Source organism: Syngnathus scovelli, chromosome 3 (genome assembly GCF_024217435.2).
Source record: "Syngnathus scovelli strain Florida chromosome 3, RoL_Ssco_1.2, whole genome shotgun sequence".
NCBI classification, from domain to species: Eukaryota; Metazoa; Chordata; class Actinopteri; order Syngnathiformes; family Syngnathidae; genus Syngnathus; species Syngnathus scovelli.
The window spans coordinates 23335170-23355002 of record NC_090849.1 but is presented as its reverse complement, the minus strand read 5'-3'; the positions used below and the strand labels follow the sequence as shown (position 1 = coordinate 23355002).

The window sequence follows — 19833 nt, the reverse complement described above, 5'->3', positions numbered from 1 at the left end:
TTTGAAAACACATGCTCAGGGTCACGGTTGAGTTGTAGCCTATCCCATCTGACTTTGGACAAGAGGCAGGGTGCGCCATTGACTGGTTGCCAATCACAGCGCATGCACTGCAAATAAGTCTTCAACCAGAGGAGCAAAATGTAAACAACTGTCACTTTCTAACAGCGTTTAGTTCCTCCCTTGCTTAGCAACCTCAAATTTCCCATCATGATTGAACGGCATGGAAAAAATGCGGGTGCTTCATCGGCCCGTGCAGGCCCATTCACTGCTTCCTACAGTAGTGTGAGTGATTTTGTGTTTGCTTTGTCATACAAGTTGAGTTTGCTCATGTTTGAGCATCAGTTCACAGCAATGTTTGAGATTGTGCAACCAGTTTTTCTTTGAATGCGTCACAATCAGAGCGCCACACAAGCTCCCCTTGAGCTTTGTATGGTGCCACACACACAGGCTCCTTCATACTCAGTTCCCATGAAATTGCTTCTTCTTTTGCAGTCAATGGCTTCATTTGAGCTTGTGTGTGTGGTGACTGGTGGTTGGGGGTGATGGAAAAGACAAAGATTGGCAAATATTTGATTTTTTTTTCCAGATTGATTTGAAGCATAATACTTCCGCATTTTTATTACGACAGAATGTAAAAATGTATCACGTGATATTCTTCTAATGTGGAAGAAATACGTATTAAATAATGTGATGAAAAAGACAAAAATTGGCAAATATTTGATTTGGTTGATTTTTTTTTTTTCAAATTTGGATTGAAGACTAATACTCCCACATATTTATTACGTCAGAATGTAAAAATGTATCACGTGATATTTTTCTAACGTGGAAGAAATACGTGTTAAGTAAAACTAATGTATTACTATAACTAATGAACATTTATCACGTGATCTTTTTTTCTAATGTGCAAGAAATAAATAAAATGTTATTTTTATGATTAATGATATTATTTCCTATTTAACTTTGGTTGCGAATGAGTTCAGTCAAGCAAGTGCATGCTGACAGGGTGTTAAGGTTGGCTGCGTGTGCACGGTGCGACTCAGTCATTACGCTTTCCACTCACTCAACAGGAGGTGGGGCTTTTTTTTGTGCTGAAAACTTATTCCGCTGCCCCCTCTCTGCACAAAGCCCAGTGTGCACACTAACTTAACGGTCTCATCCACGCAGGGAGTGCGCAGCGCCTGCACGACGGATCGTTCCACTTTGAAACTCGACTCCACGTTGCGTGCAACCTGCGTGTAAGCCTTCCTTGGACTTTTTATTTTTATTTTTTATTCTCCACCGAATACGGCGAAGTTGTTTTTCTCTCGCTGTGGCTCATCCGAGCAAATAGTCGCTCCCCGAGCACAAGTAGGGGGGACCAGTGAAGAGACGAGCCTGCGGGAAGAGGTCTGGACACTTCATAGCACCATGAGCATGAAAACGGTGAACCTTGATACCTACAGCCTGTCACTGCTCACGGCCAAGGAGGATATCCTCAACCATCGCTCCTCCACCAACTGGTAACACTTTGAGTTTAATTAAATCCATAACACTCCCGTTGCGTGTGTAAATGCACCACCGCGAGTAGCTGTTGCGTCATTGGAGACTTTATTTCATTAATCCAATGAGCAAAGTGTTCTGCAAGACGGTGCACGCATCTTGTGCTATTTTATTTTATTTTTTTTACAACGCCATTGTCTTATACTCATAGTGGGACACTTTTAAGTATCCCAGAGCTTCTCACCTCCCCCTTGAGAATGTTTTGAGGGGAGGTGATGTTCGTTCATTACGCACGCAAAAAGCGCAGCCACTGCATGACTCACTGCCCCCAATATATATAAGTTTCCTTCGCCCAAAGGTAACGTGAGGCTTGTGTTCTTTTCTACCAACGATCAGGTTTCTTCTCGTTCTCTTTCATAAAGGCACGCTTTAATTAACACAGTAGTTCCATTAGAAATCTAGTCGTTCCTTTTTTTTTTTTTTTTAAATACTGTAGTTCTGTCCAATACAACTCCAAGTATCACCATCATGACCTGCTTTAAAATAGAGTAGTGCATTAGAGTCAAGTAAAACAAGACAGGATTTATTCCATAAATAGTATATTTAATACTATTAGAAGCCACACTGTCGCATTAAGCACAGTTTGGGCATTAACACTGCTATTTATTTAACCATAGGAAATAAAGGAAAACTATACTAAAATAAATAATGATTTGATAAAGGTTTTAAAAAAAAGTTGTTAGGGTTTAAAAACAAACACCTCTCAATAAATTGAACTTAAAAGTGAAATATAACTGAACTCAGGCATTGATTCCTTCACATTCCACTAGAGGGAGCTCAGAGTGAGAATTTAATATTATTGTGAAACTGCACTGTACCATATTGAAAGCAGTTTCTAAAATTTACATCATCCACACAATGGGGGACAAGTAATATAAATACTTTCCAGTATGAGGGAAAATGACACGCATTGGCACAGATATCAAACAGTGCGAGACAGCTGTATGCTGATTGCACGGAGCTCCGGGACATTCTTGTTTGCATTTGGGCTCAAATGCTGCATTTCCATTGCAAATACATGTATTTGGATATACCGTATTTTCCGCACTATAAGGTGCACCTAAAAACCTCCAATTTTCTCAAAAGTGCGCCTTATAATCAGGTGCGCCTTATATATGGACCAATATTGAGCCACTACAGCAGGCGTGTCCAAAGTCCGGCCCGCGGGCCAAATGTATATATCTTATCAATGGACAAAGTTGTAAAATGGGCCTTGCATTGAAGGTGCACCTTATAATCCGGTGCGCTTTATATATGGACAAAGTTTTAAAATGGGCCATTCATTGAAGGTGCACCTTATAATCCGGTGCACTTTATAGTGCGGAAAATACGGTAATCAAAAATTCTAAACTCTAGTCCATAATACTCATACAAACCTTGAGGTAAATTAATGGTAGTGTGTGAGATAGTGTCTGCAATACACTCCCATCCAGAAATAAATACAGAGTGCCATTGTGTCTGCTTTGACAGATGACTCATGACATTGTGTCCTCTGGGCGTATTGGAGATGATTGTGTACATGGGATTGTTTGACAAGCGGCAGATTGTAAGACAAACAATCCAATGAGAGCCTGGGTGGAAGTTCAATACAAAGTCCCTGCGTGGGATTGACTCTCCAACATGATGATGGACATGCAACTTGGAAAAGATGGCACCAAATGCACTGAAGGAAGGAAACAGAGAGACAGGGAGTTCTTTTTTTCCCCCCCTCTGGCCCATTCAGTTTTGAGTTTGTCGAGCTTCATTCATGCAGTGGGAGTCTGCATAACGTCATGGAGCGACGAGGAGGAAGTAGGGAGATGAAAACCGAGTGGACGTCACCCATGCTCGACTCCCACACATGTTCTGTAGTTCCTGGCTGAGATACAATTTGTAATCTGGGATCGTTTTGGTCATTAAAAAAAGAGTGGTGCACATGTGAGGAGAAACTGTGTGTGTGCTGGGAATGCTGCCGTAAACGAAACAAAAAAAAAAATGGAGTTAGAGTGTGGGACAGAATGAGAGCTTGTTTGGATGTGTCACCATGGAGATGTGCAGGTGTCATGTGATCAGGTTGCAGGTTGTTATCACACGGGATGGTCTCACGTAAACTGCTGTTGGCAATAGATCTACCGGAGTCTCATAACTGATCTTTTGTTACTCAATAGACACCTCATTAGGCATTTCGATCCAGCTAGTTTAATGTAGGAGATAGAATCTTGTATTGGATATCATTAGACTAATGAGCCAAGTCGTACGAGCAGAGTGGTGAAAGGTTAGTGCCCCAACTCCAAACAATTCCTTGTCTTCAACTTTCCATGTCTCTGGAATTCTTTGGCAAAGTAGTTTGGTTTGCACACAGTATTAATTTTCAACACACCCGCCAATAAAGACGTATTCCTGCCAAGTGCAAACCACTCAGCTCAACGCCAGATTAGCCAGTCGTAAAAAAAAAAAAATGCGTATGTGTGAATCAGCTGAGAGAAATGTTTGCAACATTGTGTCATTGTTAAGCTGATTTGAGGCCAGTGATTAGCTTGACCTGGTATTCATCACAAATGGGTGCGGGGAGTGCATGTATCGAGCCAACCGTGATCACGGTCACGCTTTCTTTTTTTTTTTTTTTTTTTTGCAATACAAACACACACGGCTTGCGGCGCATTTGCTTTTCACAATGTCCTAGTTACAGACACAGGCAGTGACTATAGAAACAATTTTTGTGTATTTGTTAGCTAGCAATTTTTGTGTATTTGTTAGCTAGCACAATAGTGTTGAAAGTTGTTGGTTGATGGTATGGTATGTTGATTTAGCAGTGATTCATATATTATTATTATAGATACATATTATTTTGGGAGTAAGATAAAGCCAATCTTTCAATAACTTTACTACCCTACTGACCATCATTTTATTCCAGCTGCCCAGCTGTCGAATCTATTAATCATACACACGCTCATAAATTATTTTTTTGTTGATAATCCCCATGCGTGCGTTCAGTACACAAGGTGCCGTCCTCTTTTGTCCACCTGTCTCCAGTGATGGCGTCGCCACACAGGAGCATTTCATCAAGCTGAGGTGTTTGTGTGCCAGATTTTCCACATGTTCATGCATGAGCGGGAAAGGGTGTAAAGTTACGGGTCAGATGAACACGCACCTGGCAAAACACCAAGCGTGCACACATACAGGTGATATCCTCACTCGAGGGGGAACCAAGAGTCGAGAAGAAGAAGTGGTAAAAACACCCTTCTGGTTTTTGTCACTACTCTGTGAATCCATCTGTCAGGAGTGAAATGCGTGACACTGAAGTTGGTGAAAACTGATATGTTGAAATCTATACGTCTGATCGTTTGACTCGGAGTTTACAGAATGTGTGACCCCATGCTTTTTTTTTTCTCATGGTCAAGCCTAACCAAGCCAAATGTCAACCCTCTAGATCTCAGGTGGTTTTCATATAATGACTTGCATAATTGTGTAAGAAAAAAAAAATTCCAATGGTTTGTGTTTGAAAGAACATATTTTGCATATTTTGCAAGCTGCCCTCAGGCCTGTTTGTAATACTTTACACTCTTAGAATAAGATAGTGTAGTTACTCCCCAGCAATACACTCATATTTTTTTACAACGCTTATTTAGTTTCTCATCACATTGCATTCAGCGTTAAGTTTGTAGAAAACAAAAATTGTAAAAAAAAAAAAAAAAAAGTATTACAAAAAAAGTTAGGCATAAATATTGATTTTAATTTTTTTTTTTGTGCAAACTTCAAACTCGACTTTCCAGCTGGTCGAGGAAGGATTGAGCGTCCCTGTTGTCAGGGGCGACCTGAGCGTGGGCATTCAATGATTCAGTGCGGACGTTGGCAAGGCTCGTAAAGTAAAACTGCACTTAAGTCAAATAAAAGGAGCACGTGCGAGACAAAATGCTGGGTGGTCCTCAGAGAATGTGAGGCTGATGAAGAGCTGGAGGAGGAGAGCACAGGTGGATACGAGTGACAAGGAAGCACAGATTAGATTGAGGGGAAAAATGTAAACATGGTTTGTTTATATGGAAATAGTTAAAGATAAGATGTTTTAATGATGCAATTTAGGGTGTGTGTGTGGATGTGCAGTGTGGGACAACATGTACAGGAAATTCCAGAGTAATCCCAGCAATTTTAGAGAGTTTATCACTTCTTTTTCCTCTTTCATCCCATTCATCTTTCATTTCCTCCTCTCCATCGCCCCCCTGTTTCCTTAAAGGTACTGCGCTCAGATAGGTCAAGTCAACCTGTCACTTAAAACGCAGTCTACAAATAGTCCCGGTCGTGGATTCTACCTCGAGGCCAAATATTTCCGCCGAGTTTCGCATTAGATTACTCGGAAGGAAACGTGTCGGATGGATAATTGGTCCTTTTGGCGCTAATCTTGCGCAATCACAGGCCTCTGTGTTAATTGAGGATTAATTCATTGCTCAAACACAAGCGCCACTGTTTGAACGATCCCACTTGGCACCTGACCAAGATGAATCAATTCCGATCATATAATATCTCATCTGTATATTGGCAGCAAGTTTCAACACGTTCAAAAATGGCTTCTATTCAAACTATGCATTCCTTCTGCCACACTGTATCCCCCACCCTCTGCATCAAGAAGACCCTTCTGGATCTTGGCACTCATTTCTTTTCTTTGTCCGCTTCTAAACACTGAAAAGTTTTTTTTTTCTCCGCTCTAAGCTTTCCAGGCGAGGAATACCCTCACAGCTCAATAATACCGATTTTGGTTTTCGTCGTCACACGCTGTTCTCTCTTACAATCTTGCATCAATTTGCTAATCCCCGCCCCTCCCAAAAAGACAATTTTCCGAAAAAAGCTTCTGCGGTCCGTTAATCGTCTCCAGGGGATGACGATATGTACTCCGCCCAGTCAAATATCAGTCACTGTGAATTAATGGGTGGACCACAGCTCTTCAAACACATTGACGTAATGGTGGTTTATCTGAATTTCAATGAACGAACCTTTTTTGTGGCGGTTAAGTACAACTTTGACTCATCTCATTCACTCATTGACAGCAATTTTTAACTGAGCTGGTAGTCATGGAAAATCGAAAATTGTTTTTCAATGCAAATGACCCGAAACTAGTCCGCAGTCAGTCCGTCTAAAGAATGTGAAGCATTTTTTTTATTTTAATGCCAAAGGTTGTTAAACTTCCTGCCATCAGACAACAGGACTTTCTGTACTTCTCAGCGAGTTGCAAGACATAAAAACTAGGTTGTATTTTGTGGCTCCTTTTACCGACTTGATACACGTTTCATCATTTTGAGTTGCCCTTTGGGAATCCACGGCCGTATGTTTCCACTCTGGCTGGAGAGGCCCCCTGTCCGATAGCTCGCGAGGATTACCGCGTGTTCGCCACACCTGATTCCACGCTAAGAGTGTTCTCTCTCGCTATTTCACAAGCCTTCTGTTTACCTGCACAATCTCTCTCGCCTTTGCACCCCTTCCAACTTTTTTTCTCTGCTCTTTTCACCGGATGCGGGTCAATGACGTTTTTCCACACAATGTTGGCAGCCAGGCTTTGACAGCCGTGTTTCATCAGCTAAAAGAGGTGAAAAGAAAATGGCTGACTTCATCATGGATGGATTTTAAGTTGGACAATCGGTTTGCCATAAGCAAAACATGTGCCGGTGTATCGTATTGTTTAACAACACGCTTGCCCTTTGACCTCTAGAGGCTCCCTGTAACTTACTTTGAATGACAACAAGCATATTTTGTCCAGTGGCACGAATAAATCAGCTCTGTTATCTAAGTTTACTTAGTCGGATCATATTTCTGTATAGTCCAGACAGAGGAATGAAAGCGTTTAATGGACTCGCCACATTATATGAGTCACAGCGGGTATTACATGAGTAACACAGTGGACGAAAAGAGGAAAGACATGCAATGATTTTTTTTTGCCCATGTTTGGAGAAAGGAAATGAGCTTTGTGTGCCGTTGGGGACGTCTCAGACTTCCACGGAAACACAGACAGCGAGGTAGACTAACGGCTAAAAATAGCACTAGGATCTCAGGTCGGCTATTAAAGTATGAAGGGGTGACCAGGTTTGAGGGTGTGAAGGGAGGGATAAAAATGACATTCATGCAATGGTTGATTAAATTTATTAGCAGGATGAGAGTTAAGTATGAATGCAGCATTCACAGGAGCTACCTTGCTAAGCTGGCAAGTTAACACAATAGCTAAAGCGCAACATTTTGTTTTATCGTCATCAAACTATTACAACTGAAAAGCAGGATATTTCAGCAATTTTTTTCTTAACAGAACTTTATAAAGGATTAATATTTCACTGAAGAACAAAAACATCAATATTGAGTTAAATATTACTCCTCCGCCGAGACCCAATCCATAAAAATAAAAATAAAATGCAGTCTCTATCCAAAAATACCATTAAAGTCATCCTTTCAAAAAGAGTAACTTTATTTTTTGGCATTTTGTCCATTTTCAAGTTCAAGTTACCAAATCTGGTGTCTAACCTTAGGATATTTATTTTGATAGATCTTTTTTTTCCCATGTAGAGGTCATCAATCAATAAGATGGCATGAATGAACCTGAAAGATTTTCTGTCACAGACTGAGAAATATGTGTTACAAACTATGAGCATGAGGATTTACTTTACGGGCGCAGCTCGAAGATATAAAACTAGATTAAATACATGTGGTGGTTGAGGTTGGAAAAAAGAATTGTGTAATTTATGGAAAATAGGCATAACATGGATCGTCAATCTGATTTCTGCTTTCTGCGGAGAAAAGTTTCGTCCTTTATTCGTTTTGACCATCTGTTTCTGTTATGTTCATCTTGAAATTGTATCGAGGACGGCCGCGTGCATTACACGGACGTATTACAGGGGCTCTCGTAGGCCAAAATAAACCATCCCCATTGTTACTGGCTCGGGGTTCTCGTCTGACTGAGTGCACATGTGCTGGAGTACGGACTGTGTTTGTGTTCTTCTCGCTGAGATGAACGCGAATTTGTTCGTAGTCGAAAAGTTTCGACGGTGGTAGCTCCCATATTTCATTTATTGTTGTTAAAATGATGACATCATGGTGTTTTCCTCGCCCTCTTCTGTTCTCGTCTCATCTTCCTCTCTCCTGAGGTCATAGCTGGCTCAGTGACACGGTTTCTCTGCTTTTGCCATCAGCAAATCTACATTTACTACATCTTCTGCGTGTATTTTTAGGAAGATTATTATTTTTTTTAAAGTTGCCTCGTCACAGTTTCTTATGCGTATTTGCGGTAATCATTGGTGGTGCGTAAAAAAGTAAACAAGAGTAAATACAGGGCTTTAAAAAAGGCTCAGAAGGATTAAGCTTGGCAACAAGTTTTAACTTATTCCATTTTTATAGTCATATAACACCGAAGAAACGGAAATGTTTGATTTATTGCTGGGATTTTTCTTGCATGCTTGTTCATTACTTGTAATTTCTTTTCCAGCTTTCTCAAGAATGTTTTATGTGTATATTACCGGACCAAACTAGGCACAAAAACAACTTCCATATTTTTTTCTATTCTTTTTTTGGAGTTGGCTTTTGCATCATCAACCATAGCTTATTATGGAAAAGCTTTCTTAGAAAGGAAACAATACAAGAGCCTGGATTTTATTTTGAGAAGATATACAGTAAATAGAAACAGAATCTTTTCACATCTTGGAGAGAATAATTAGTCCTCGACATCACGTTGTTGACTGTAGGTGGAGAATGTGCACGTGGACTTTAAGACTCCCTCAGACGCACGCTGACTTTTTGACTAAGCACGACTGCTTGTCACCAATGACCTTCTGGAATGTCTCGAGTTGTGAGGATCAGTGGATTGGAGTTTTAATTCGGATGGTTTTACATTAGTGGTGTGTTTTTATGCCTGATTGCTGGAAACATTAGAAGCGTGGTAGAGACTCTTAAAGAATGCCGTCTGGAGGACGATCATTCATTTCTGCTGATTGACAGCTCGCGTCTTTCTGTTATCAAACCTCAAATATGCGCTCGTGAACCAACGCTAATACGATCGATGTTGCACTTTAGCCTGTTCCTTGCCTTATTGTCCAGACTTCCACGCGACTCGTTTGTTACTTTGAGGATTCCACCGTCGTGTTTTGAAAAGTTGATTCAGTTGTACGGCAGCACCACAAATTGCAGTCTCCAAAACATCCAATAAAAATAAATCAACGTCTGTTTACAAGGCATTCCATTCAAATTAACATTGTACCAGTCGTGGAGGCAAGATTTATTCGTGCTGTCGTGTAAAAGTAGATTAGTATCATTCTGCCCTATAAATCTGTGAACTCTGTAAATATTAATAATTACCAGCGCAGCAATAAAATGAAAAATCTGTGAGAAGTCGCTTACTTGCATCTTCTTGCCCTGTGCTTGCAGAACACTTGGTAGAGCAAACAACATGGTAATTGTGTTCACACACACGAAAATACACTTATTGACTTTGCTCGGCCTTTGTTCATTGTGCACTGACCTTTTATATCAAGATGCTAATTACTAAGCCGTCATAGGCTGTTATTGTGGGAATGCTCAGAGACAAGCGAAGACTGTTGTCTGTCAAATAAATGTTTTCATTTCCTATTATTATCATTCTCATTATTTTATTATTATTATTATTATTATTATTCCTATTATTATACTCATTATTTTATTATTATTATTATTATTATTATTATTATTATTATTATTATTATTATTATTATTTTTTATTATTATTATTATTATTATTATTTTTATTATTATTCTCATTATTTTATTATTTTTATTATTATTATTATTATTGTTATTTTTATTATGGTCTTGTTATTTTATTATTTTAAATGATGTATTACAGGGATGGGAAACTGGCTCTGGTTTTGTTGATGTATTTACACATTTTATGGTCGTATTCAGTTGATGCCAACATTGTATTTTTTTTTTTTTTTACAGTAGTTCCATCAGGCAAAATAGTTTGTAGAAATACTTTCTCATGCTACACACACATGCACACACACAGCTCCTTCACCTTTGACCCATCGTTATAGCTGCCGGTGGCCTTGTGCACTCGCTATGCAGCTCCAGATGTTATTGACATTCCCTCAGGAGTCGGAGGGAAAAAATTTACTGACGAATGCAGACGCGCACATTCCAGTAAGCGTTCAACTCAAGATTAATGAGTTACGTCGATATTTATGCTCTCACTCCACGAGGGATACCCGCCGAACGTACATTCGTCCTCGTCGGAGCGCTTTTGTGCCAACTTAGTGATGTTTAACGGAAAACGAAGAAGCGTTCCGATACTTGCCAAAAAATGTTCCGACTCGCTTTTATCCATTTTGATGTTTCGTTGCGTCTGATCTTTGAGCATAAACACGTTTTCCTCTCGTGGTCCAAGGTTTGACAGGCTGACGTTTTTACCTGCAACACGTCACAACCTGCTTTTACTCCAACTTTGAGCAGTCATCAAAGCGCAGATGATGATAGATGGCTCCACTTGTGCTCACTGCCAAAAATGGCTGTGATACATTTTTCAAAGTAACTTCTTTTAGCAGACGTTTTGCAATGCTAGCGCACGTTGAGAAAAAACGCTGCCAGCAGACAAAACACGAGTTGCAGATGCGACCCGTCTACCTGATCACATCTCTTCATCAACACGCCGGATGTCTTTGTCTCATATTCTGACCTCTTGTGTGTCTTTGTATCCACAGGGCTTTATTCGTATACGAAGGCCTCACCAACAAGCTGAAACTTGCTGACTCGGGGGGTAAGTTTGACCGTCCTATCTAAATATGTCACAAATACACATTTTGCATTCCTAAGCAGCTTAACTTTGGCCTGGGAAGAGTTCAAGTGCCCGCATGTGTCCTACTTTTCATGTGTGTGTGTGCGTGTGTGTGTGTAAGTGGGCGGTGTTGCAGAGTTGTCCACCAAGTTCCACTCATCTAAGCCACAATATGGACTGTGCAGAGTGGGAAGTGCAGACACGGGAGGCCCCCGCGTCGCTATGATTGTCTGGGTAAAAAAACTAAAACATAAAAATACACACACACAAAAAAAGTGAGATGTTCTGACATAATCTGGTTTCTCTTTTTGCAACACAGAGGTAAAAAAAAGTGGAGTGACTAGAAGTTTTAATGTGGTGTACAATTGTACGGCATTATTTTGGTTATTTAATATTTTTTAATTAATTTAGTAATTATTTAATACAAATCTCCCCGTAATTCCGTTCAAAACATTCCTCATTGAAACGAATGACGTCTTATTTATGTTCCTTACAGTTTGTCCTCTTTCAGTCTTCCCGGGATCATGGTACGGAATAAACGTGAGCGTTTGCATCCTGTGTTTGTTTGCAGGTTGGCGAACATGTGGAAGAATACCGCAGGACGGAATGTGCCGGACACATTCCAGCCATCAAACACTTCTTCAAGGTTCAGTAGAGTCAATTGTATCTTAATTTTGAAGATCTTTTCAAGGCGAACATCAAATTAATTTATTAATCGTGTCTGGGTCATAGAGGCTTCGGAATGCACCAAAGAGTGCTCGTTTCTCCAAATTGTCTCCAAGGAGAAACATTTTTCAGGCTTTGTTCTCTATATTTACGCACTCCAGTTGACTGGGTATTGTTTTGTAAGTTTCCTGTGTCGACTGCACTTCCTGTCCTATTCCTGCGTCGGTGGTATGCGGCCGGCGCTGAGAGATACCGGCCGAACATTTAGGCTAGGTTAAAAGATTTATCGTTTCTCCTCCTCCTCACCCAGAAGGACAGGGCGGAGAGAAACAAGAGCGGGAGGATGAGGAAAAGCGCATCAGAAGGAACGGCCCGTCCTATAGTTGCTATAACGTAGCGTCCCCTCTTGATCAGTTTGTTTAGTAGTGAAAGCGGCTTACCCCGAGGTTTATGAGTTTCCGTGTAAAGGAATCACCATGTCAACTCTGTGGAATGTTTGTTGTTGTTTTTGTCAAGTCTGGACCATTGTGAGCCACCGTCTGAGACCCCCAAGCTTCTTTTGTGTGTGTGTGTGTGTGTCCGCATGTGAAACACTGAAGCAAATTATTTACAAATGTTTACATATTTCAATGCACACATTGAGAATTAGAACCTTTAACCTTTTCCCATGCATTCAAAGCCAACATTTACTCCAGCAGGAGTACTTTTATAAGGAAAAGTAAAAAGTAGACCTCCAAATAATAACTTGAGTAAAAAAATTAAAAAAAAGTACTGACTGAACAATCTTCTCAAGTACTGAGTACCTGATGAGTGACTTCCAATTTGTTCTTATTTAAATCTGAGCATGGTGGTTCTCTTTTTACACAAAAAAATCCATCCATGGTTATCAGTCTTTAAATATTGTAATCTAGTTTTTTCATCAAAAATGAAACCGAGTTTTTTTTTTTTTTTTTTTTACGATTAGGTAGACATTTTTAGGTCTGCTCGCCATTCCATCTGAACTCTCTTTCTTTCCATCTTCCTTTCTTTCTTTGGATACGGCGTGTCTCGGCTGGCCAAAGGGGGGAGTTGTGTCAAGGCGAGTCCTGGGTGTGTTCCATACTCTGCTGCAGTGAAGGCTAACATATGAATAGACTGCAGATGTTTGTATTGTTGCATGTTTCAAACCAAAGAACAGACACAATCCAGGCACCAGGCTTAGAGATGAAAAAGGTCGATACAGAAAGGCTAAAGAAACAGAAAATGAGTTGAATATTTTCATAACATTTGTCTTTGACTTTATTATAGCTACATTATCGCAGCGAGGCACGAAGCCTCTTTTTTTTTTTTCTTTAGGTGCCACGGGAGATTTTGTACTTCGTGCCAGTATTGTAAATAAGAAGGAAGCAGGAAGTACTTTTACTTGTGGTAAAACCGTCATAATCATAAAACCTTTTCTTATCAGCGCTGGCAATGTTGTAAATAACATCATGCAAGCGTACTATTTAAAAGCGCCATCTAGTGTTATTTGGATAAGATTGATCATGTCGCCGTAAATTCAATAAGGCAGTTATTTTGTTCGGACAGGTAACATATAAAAGTTTTCCAGATGTCTGAGCAAAACTTATACCATCCACTTTTATTGGTAAAAATGATTTTCTTAACACTTGCTGTCACTGGCGGAGCTAGAAGAGTGTCCCCCCTACAATATCCTCGGACTCCCCCCCACAACCTTCCAGAAAATTGACTTCAGATTTTTCCAGGAATTTCATTTAAACCCTTTTGAAAATACGAATATTCATCAGTGTCTTCTGAAGCAACCCAAAGTCCTACATGAGGCTTTTGACATATCGTCAATGACTCCCCTCTACTATCTGTAAATATCCTCACAGCTGAGGAAGACTTTATTTTCCCTCTTACTCCATCCTCAGTTGCGCAACACTTTGGCTCCGAGTTTGCATAACTTTAGATCCGTCCAAAACCACCAGAGGCCCCTTATTTGCTCTCTTGTTATGGGACTGTGGTGTGCCTGCACGAGCGGCCATCCTATGTAACGTTCTCTTCACATTTGTCTTAGCCTAATTGGCGTCCTCTCCCATGCAGGAAGCGCACGTCTTCATTAGTGCGCACAAAGCAGATGACGTGACAGAGGAGAAGATAAGAGCCGAGCTCAGCAAGACCCAAGCTCATCCTCAGTGGGCCAAGAAGAGCTCCAGGATCTCGGAAAGGGAGGATATAGTTGTGAGTAGATTGCAATCCTCCTTGTGACCGCTAGATGGGGTCAGAGACTTACTTTGTAAATCATTTGCATGGTGGACAGATCTGTCTAGATACATTTGAATATCATAGGAACGTTATTTCAGTAATTCCATCCAAAAATTAATTTTATTTTCACTCTTAAGGGTACAAACTACAGGAAGACCAATGCTGCAATGGAGATGAGACTCATCAACAGAGACTCTTTTTGGGCACGTGCAGAGGTAGCCTTTTTCTCCTACTTTCTTTACCTAACGAGGAAATCATCATACGAGCAGCGCATTTAGCATTCGTCTCCATTTTATCAGCGAGAGGAAGAACTGAGGAAAGAAGAGGAGAGGAGACGAGCGCTTGATGAGAGACGGCGGCTGGAAAGAGAGCGAGTTTTGAAGGAACGCAAGGAATCGGAGGAGAGAGATCGAAAAATGAACGAGAAACTACGGATGATAGAGGAGCAAAGGTGAAAAGAAGGCCCGTCTCCTCTGATTATTTTTTTGTGGCAGCTGTGTGACTGCACACGCTTCAAATGTCAAACTTATTTTATTTATCATGCAGACGAAAGCAGGCGGAACAAGAGGAGGAACTTCGTAGAAAGGAGAAATTTCAATGGGTGAATAAAACGATTTTTCCTTTGTCGATTGCTTTTTGTTTGTGGCTGAGAAACGTTTTTCATACAAATATTTACTGTAATTACTTTTTTTTTTTTTCAAAAATCCGTCACTATTTGCCAAAACTGTTCAGTATCTCAAAAGTCTTGTGTCCATGCCAACAGGAACGACAGCAGAGAGAGCACGAGGAGGACATGAGGGCTCATCTGAAAAGGAGCGAGTCAATAGAGATGGCTGCTGTAAGTCAACAGCGTCGATATATTAAATGCTCAATGTCGGTGACATCTTCCGTATTTGTAGGAGGCAGCGGTGTTGGTGTCCCAGCGCTCCATGAACCCGCGAGAGTTCTTCAGGCAGCTCTCGTCTTCGTCATCGCAAAGTCCGACAAGCCCCGGATCTTCACGTGCTGGTATGTATCAGTCCTTCTCAAGTATTGGTTTGTGTGATCCCCAACTTTTTTTTTTTTCTTGTACTAAAATAAAATGTAATTGCACATCCACTACAGTAGGTGGCAGTAGTCGGTGCCTCCTTAGGATACCAAACTGGCAGATTACAACCTTTCTGTTGCTTCCAGGTAAACCGTTCCGACGATACCAGCGCAGCCTGACCGACACGGCGTTCATCTTCTCGAAAGCAGAAGACAGCACGCCGTCCTCCCCGCTCAGATCTCCCCTGGTTTCCCCCTTCCCCCGCGCCGCATCTCCTCCCACCAGCCCCTTTTTCCGTCCTGCCGCCTCTCCTACCAGGACCAAAGTCTCGCCCGTGTCACCGGCCACGTCCCCATTTGGCAATGCCCCGCCGATTTCAACCGCAGCGCCTGCCGTGCCCCCTGCCAGCCGGCAGCCTGTTGTTGAAACGGAAGCTCCGTCACCCGCAGAGCCCTCTGCGCCGCCGCCAACCTCCATTCATCTGGAAGCCTCCTCATTCTCCGGCTTGGAAACAAGCATCCCTACTGAGTCACTCCCCGGGGCTCTGCCATCTTCACCCCCAAACACGCCGGTGGAGCCAGAGTTCTCCACGTTTTACTTCGAAGGTCCTCCTCCACAACCGCCCTCATCTCCTCTCCCCGAGATACCGCAGTTTAACACGGGTAAGGTGACGATTGTATAAATAAACTTTCCACGACGCTTTTTTTTTTGAGCAAACCGCTTCCCCCCCATCGCGAGAATCATGTCATCTATTTTTGTCTGTCAGAAATTAAAGATTGAAGTTACATGGATGCTTGTGCCAAAGTCAAATCCGCAACATTCCAGATAGTTAACACTGCCAACAAAGTGAATCAGAGCTCTGCTACACGGAGCCATATTGCTACAGGCCAAGCACAATTAAAAAAAAAAAAGATCTCCAAACTTAAAGTAGATCCCTTTATCCACTTTGATGCCATCTTAAAATGTACCCTCGACTTTTTTTCCTCCTTACGAAAGTTAAATTTGTCCCTCTCGTTGTTGCTTCATCAACAGACCTCCACGCAACCATGTTCGTGCATACCGACACTGGCTACAAGGCGCAAGCCGTCCTGCTGGAAGTGGACGAGGAGGAAGATGAAGAGAATGATGATGAAGAGGAGCGGGTAGAAGATGTGCTGGTGAATGTAGCGGAAGAGAAGAAGCAAGAAGAGGAAGCTGGTGTGCGAGAGCAACCTTGTGCATCCCCTGAGGAACCAACCCGGGTTGAGTCAGAGGAGCAGGTGCAGGTGAAGGAGGAGCAGATGGTGCAGCAGGAGGAGGAAGAAGAATCAGAGCAAGAAGATGAGCATGTGACCTCAGAGGACAAAACTGAGGAGGTGTGGGACAATGAAGAGGAAGTCAATGAAGAGAAAGAGGACAATGACCAATTCATTCACAGCCCAGATCTTGGAGATCTTTCGGAAAAAGACCAAACGCCCGAACCTACAGGTACTTCTCCGTTATCAGTGTTGAAAAAAATATGACTTCAAGGTGAAATCATCATTTCAGATGAGGAGAGCATTTGTCAAAGCATCAAGCTCGAGACGGTGATCCTACCAAGCAACGGGTTCACGCATGAAGAAGAAGAAAATGGCATAGGTTGGTTTGAAGAACCAGTGGAAAAACTTTCAACTTCAAGCGCGATTCTGACTCTGATGTTTTTTTCAGGGAGATCTTTGAGCCCGTCCGATGCTGAAATCAGCTCACCGGAGCTGAGCGGCTCTTATGACCTTCACAACGCAGCAGAGAGCGACGACATCAACGAAGACAATGAGATATCGGAAAATGGACGAGAGGTAATTACATTTCCTGACCCCCCCACCCAAAAGTTGCATTTCACATTCATCCTCTAGATGGCAGCAAATGCTCTTTTCAAACTGTTGCTGCTGCTGTGAGAAAGCTACAGATGAAGTGCTTAAAAAAGGGTCAAAGCAATTTAATTCTTATGTTTCTTTTTCAGTCCGATTGCGACTTTCAATTATTTTGCCCGTAAAATCTGAAGTTTCCTCCTGCTTTTGCGGTTCCCTTTCCACCTGTCACACCATAATTGCGACATTCCTGCAGCCTTGCTCAGCCACGAGCCCGTTTAGTTCCAGATGTGACCAACATGCTTACTAATAAAGTCTCCTTTGAGAACAGGCTTAGTCATTTCCATAAAGCGCTGGTCACCTTAATTGTATGCAAAGTAATATTTGGATGGATCTGGATCAGATTTGCTCCGCTGATGAACGTACTCGTGGTTCGCCGGAGAGTAAATCAGTGGTTGTAAGTTGGAGTAGAAGGCAAAGGGAAGTGGAGGAACAGACTTAATAATATAGATACTGTAAATAGAGCAGCGACAAACTGTTGCCCGTGTAAAACATTTATCTGCAGAAGAGGCTTTTATTTTTTACTCTTATGTGGAGACAACAGACCAAAAAAATGTTGCATCACGTTTTGTCTTTGCCATAGTTTGTCCCATTTGAGGTTGGCATTACAGGCACCATAGTACGTAAATCAAAAATAAAAAATTACACATGGAATGAATCTCTTTACATCTCATATTATTCCTCACATTATGTTAAGATGCAAAATATTGTCAGATTACACTTTTGGTGAATTTTTAGGGAAGGCTGGAACAGATTAATGCCGTTTCCATTCGTTTTAATGGAGAATGCCGATTTATACATTTTGAATTCTGAGCCTGGTCACCGAATGAATAAAATTGATTTCTCTCTACTCTAATAATATAATATTTCACTTATAAATATGATTTAAAGTTTTTTTTTTAATTCCAGTATGATTTTCTTTGCCCTCTCCACTCAAGGTACCTGTATTAGCTGAGCAACAAATATGCGTCAGAGCTCTGTACGACTACCAAGCAGGTAAAATGCCAGTTCGGGGATAATCTCTCCTGAGCACATAAAGTGTCTCCACTTACCATAATGACTGTGCGATTAGCGGGTTTTCACAGCATATTATCTTGCGGTTTCCACAGAGGACGAATCCGAGATCTCCTTTGAACCTGGTGACATCATCCGGGACGTGGAAACGGTGGATAAAGCTTGGTGGAGGGGGTGGAGCAAAGATGGACGCCAAGGCTTGTTCCCCGCTAATTATGTAGAGACCATATAGCACATACGCACGCACGCTCACACTCTCAGGGACGCCATCATCCCTTAAGACTGCACCTCTGTCTTTGGATGATTGTGTTGTCAAAAAAAAATATACAATAGTTTCACACATTAAATATAACTCCACAACCTCATAACAAAACAAGCCGTTTTTATTCGGGACCAAAATAACTTATTTCCTCAGGAGTTACTGAAGGAATGTTGGAAGGCGGGATCACGCTACATAAAAATGACAAATGATCACAAACTTGCATTTCCTTGTCACAAACACAGATTTTGTTTTGTGTGTATATGTTTTCTTGTTGCGTCGAAACATAAAAAAAAAAAAAAAACTTCAGTTCTCATTCCGAAAACTTACTTCACTGCTCATAATTAAACCGTATAATCAAGATATACACATAGACCTCAACTTATAATCATCTCCTCAACTTTCCCGAGACAATTTACAGCACTATATTTGTTCCTGATATTCTTTCATTTCTTGATTAACTGCTGCGGAACACAGCAGCAGAGTTGAAAGGCTCCGTGTTTGCTTCATATCAATCTCGGAGACTATACCGTGCTTTGTTGTCATGGTGATGTCTATACTTATATTGTTTGATTAAGTTGTCTTCTCTTGTTCGCCCCTGGATTTTAATTAAGTCATGTGACACAGCCACGATATACAGAAAAACATCCTCAAATTTTAATCGGCTTAAATATAATTATACCTTGTATATAAGAATGTATAGCAACAACAAATATCTCATTTCTGGGGTTGTGTGTTATATGTTGTATGGATATTTTCTTATTTACTTACAAAAATAGTCTCTACAAACAATTGGATTAACAATTGTATGTTCCTCTACCATCCTTTATTAGATATTTTTCTGTATCAAGCAATAATAACTTCATTACGGACACCCTGCATTTGGAAAAATAATAATACACGTGAAAATACAAATTGGTTTGTGACTGGTGTGAAACATTTTCGTACAGGAGTAAATATTGCACACAGAACAGTTATTAATAAAAGCTCTGTACATACTCGTACTTTTATTCTTAAATATTCAAGTACAAATTGTGAGTACTTTGGCCATCTTTTCTGAGTGTAGTTTTTCAATCCTGCCAATAGGGGGAGACAATGGCTTTTCCAATATACCTGATGTCACCCTGAATTGAACACATTTCCTCAGGACAAAATAAGTCAAATATTTTGACAAGCAATAAAGGATTCTTTTTGTTAGGCACACTTTAGAAGTGGTACATCCAGACAGTCTTTAAGCTAAAAATTGCTAATTCCGCTACACTTCAAATAGGATCCCACCCAACTTGGGTAATAATGATTGATTGAATGTGACGTTAATATTTCTTAAGCATACAATTTTCACATTTATAGGACGTCGAGGGAGGGAGGGAGGGAGGGAGGGGTGTAGGTTACGCTCCTGTGCTGCCAGTTCAATAAGAGTGTTAGCAGATGCGCTTGTGTTGGAAGA

At 41.0% G+C, this 19833-nt stretch overlaps 1 protein-coding gene across 1 annotated transcript; it reads left to right on the top strand.

Moving 5' to 3' along the window:
- The first annotated feature begins 1060 nt into the window (after positions 1-1060).
- On the top strand, positions 1061-19384 carry si:dkey-40c11.2 (drebrin-like protein A). Its single transcript, XM_049764121.2, has 16 exons — positions 1061-1499; positions 11217-11272; positions 11412-11524; positions 11862-11936; positions 14039-14176; positions 14338-14415; positions 14500-14651; positions 14747-14801; positions 14964-15038; positions 15100-15208; positions 15374-15889; positions 16260-16694; positions 16755-16844; positions 16914-17041; positions 18052-18109; positions 18223-19384. The coding sequence occupies exons 1-16, from the start codon at positions 1408-1410 to the stop codon at positions 18357-18359; spliced, it is 2307 nt and encodes a 768-aa protein (XP_049620078.1). The 5' UTR covers positions 1061-1407; the 3' UTR covers positions 18360-19384.
- The last annotated feature ends 449 nt before the right edge of the window (positions 19385-19833 follow it).

Coding starts and splice junctions, on each gene's coding strand:
- si:dkey-40c11.2 (XM_049764121.2), top strand. CDS start 1,408: ATGAGCATGAAAACGGTGAACCTTGATACCTACAGCCTGTCACTGCTC. Junction 1,500..11,216: donor CATCGCTCCTCCACCAACTG/GTAACACTTTGA, acceptor TTGTATCCACAG/GGCTTTATTCGTATACGAAG. Junction 15,209..15,373: donor CCCCGGATCTTCACGTGCTG/GTATGTATCAGT, acceptor TGTTGCTTCCAG/GTAAACCGTTCCGACGATAC.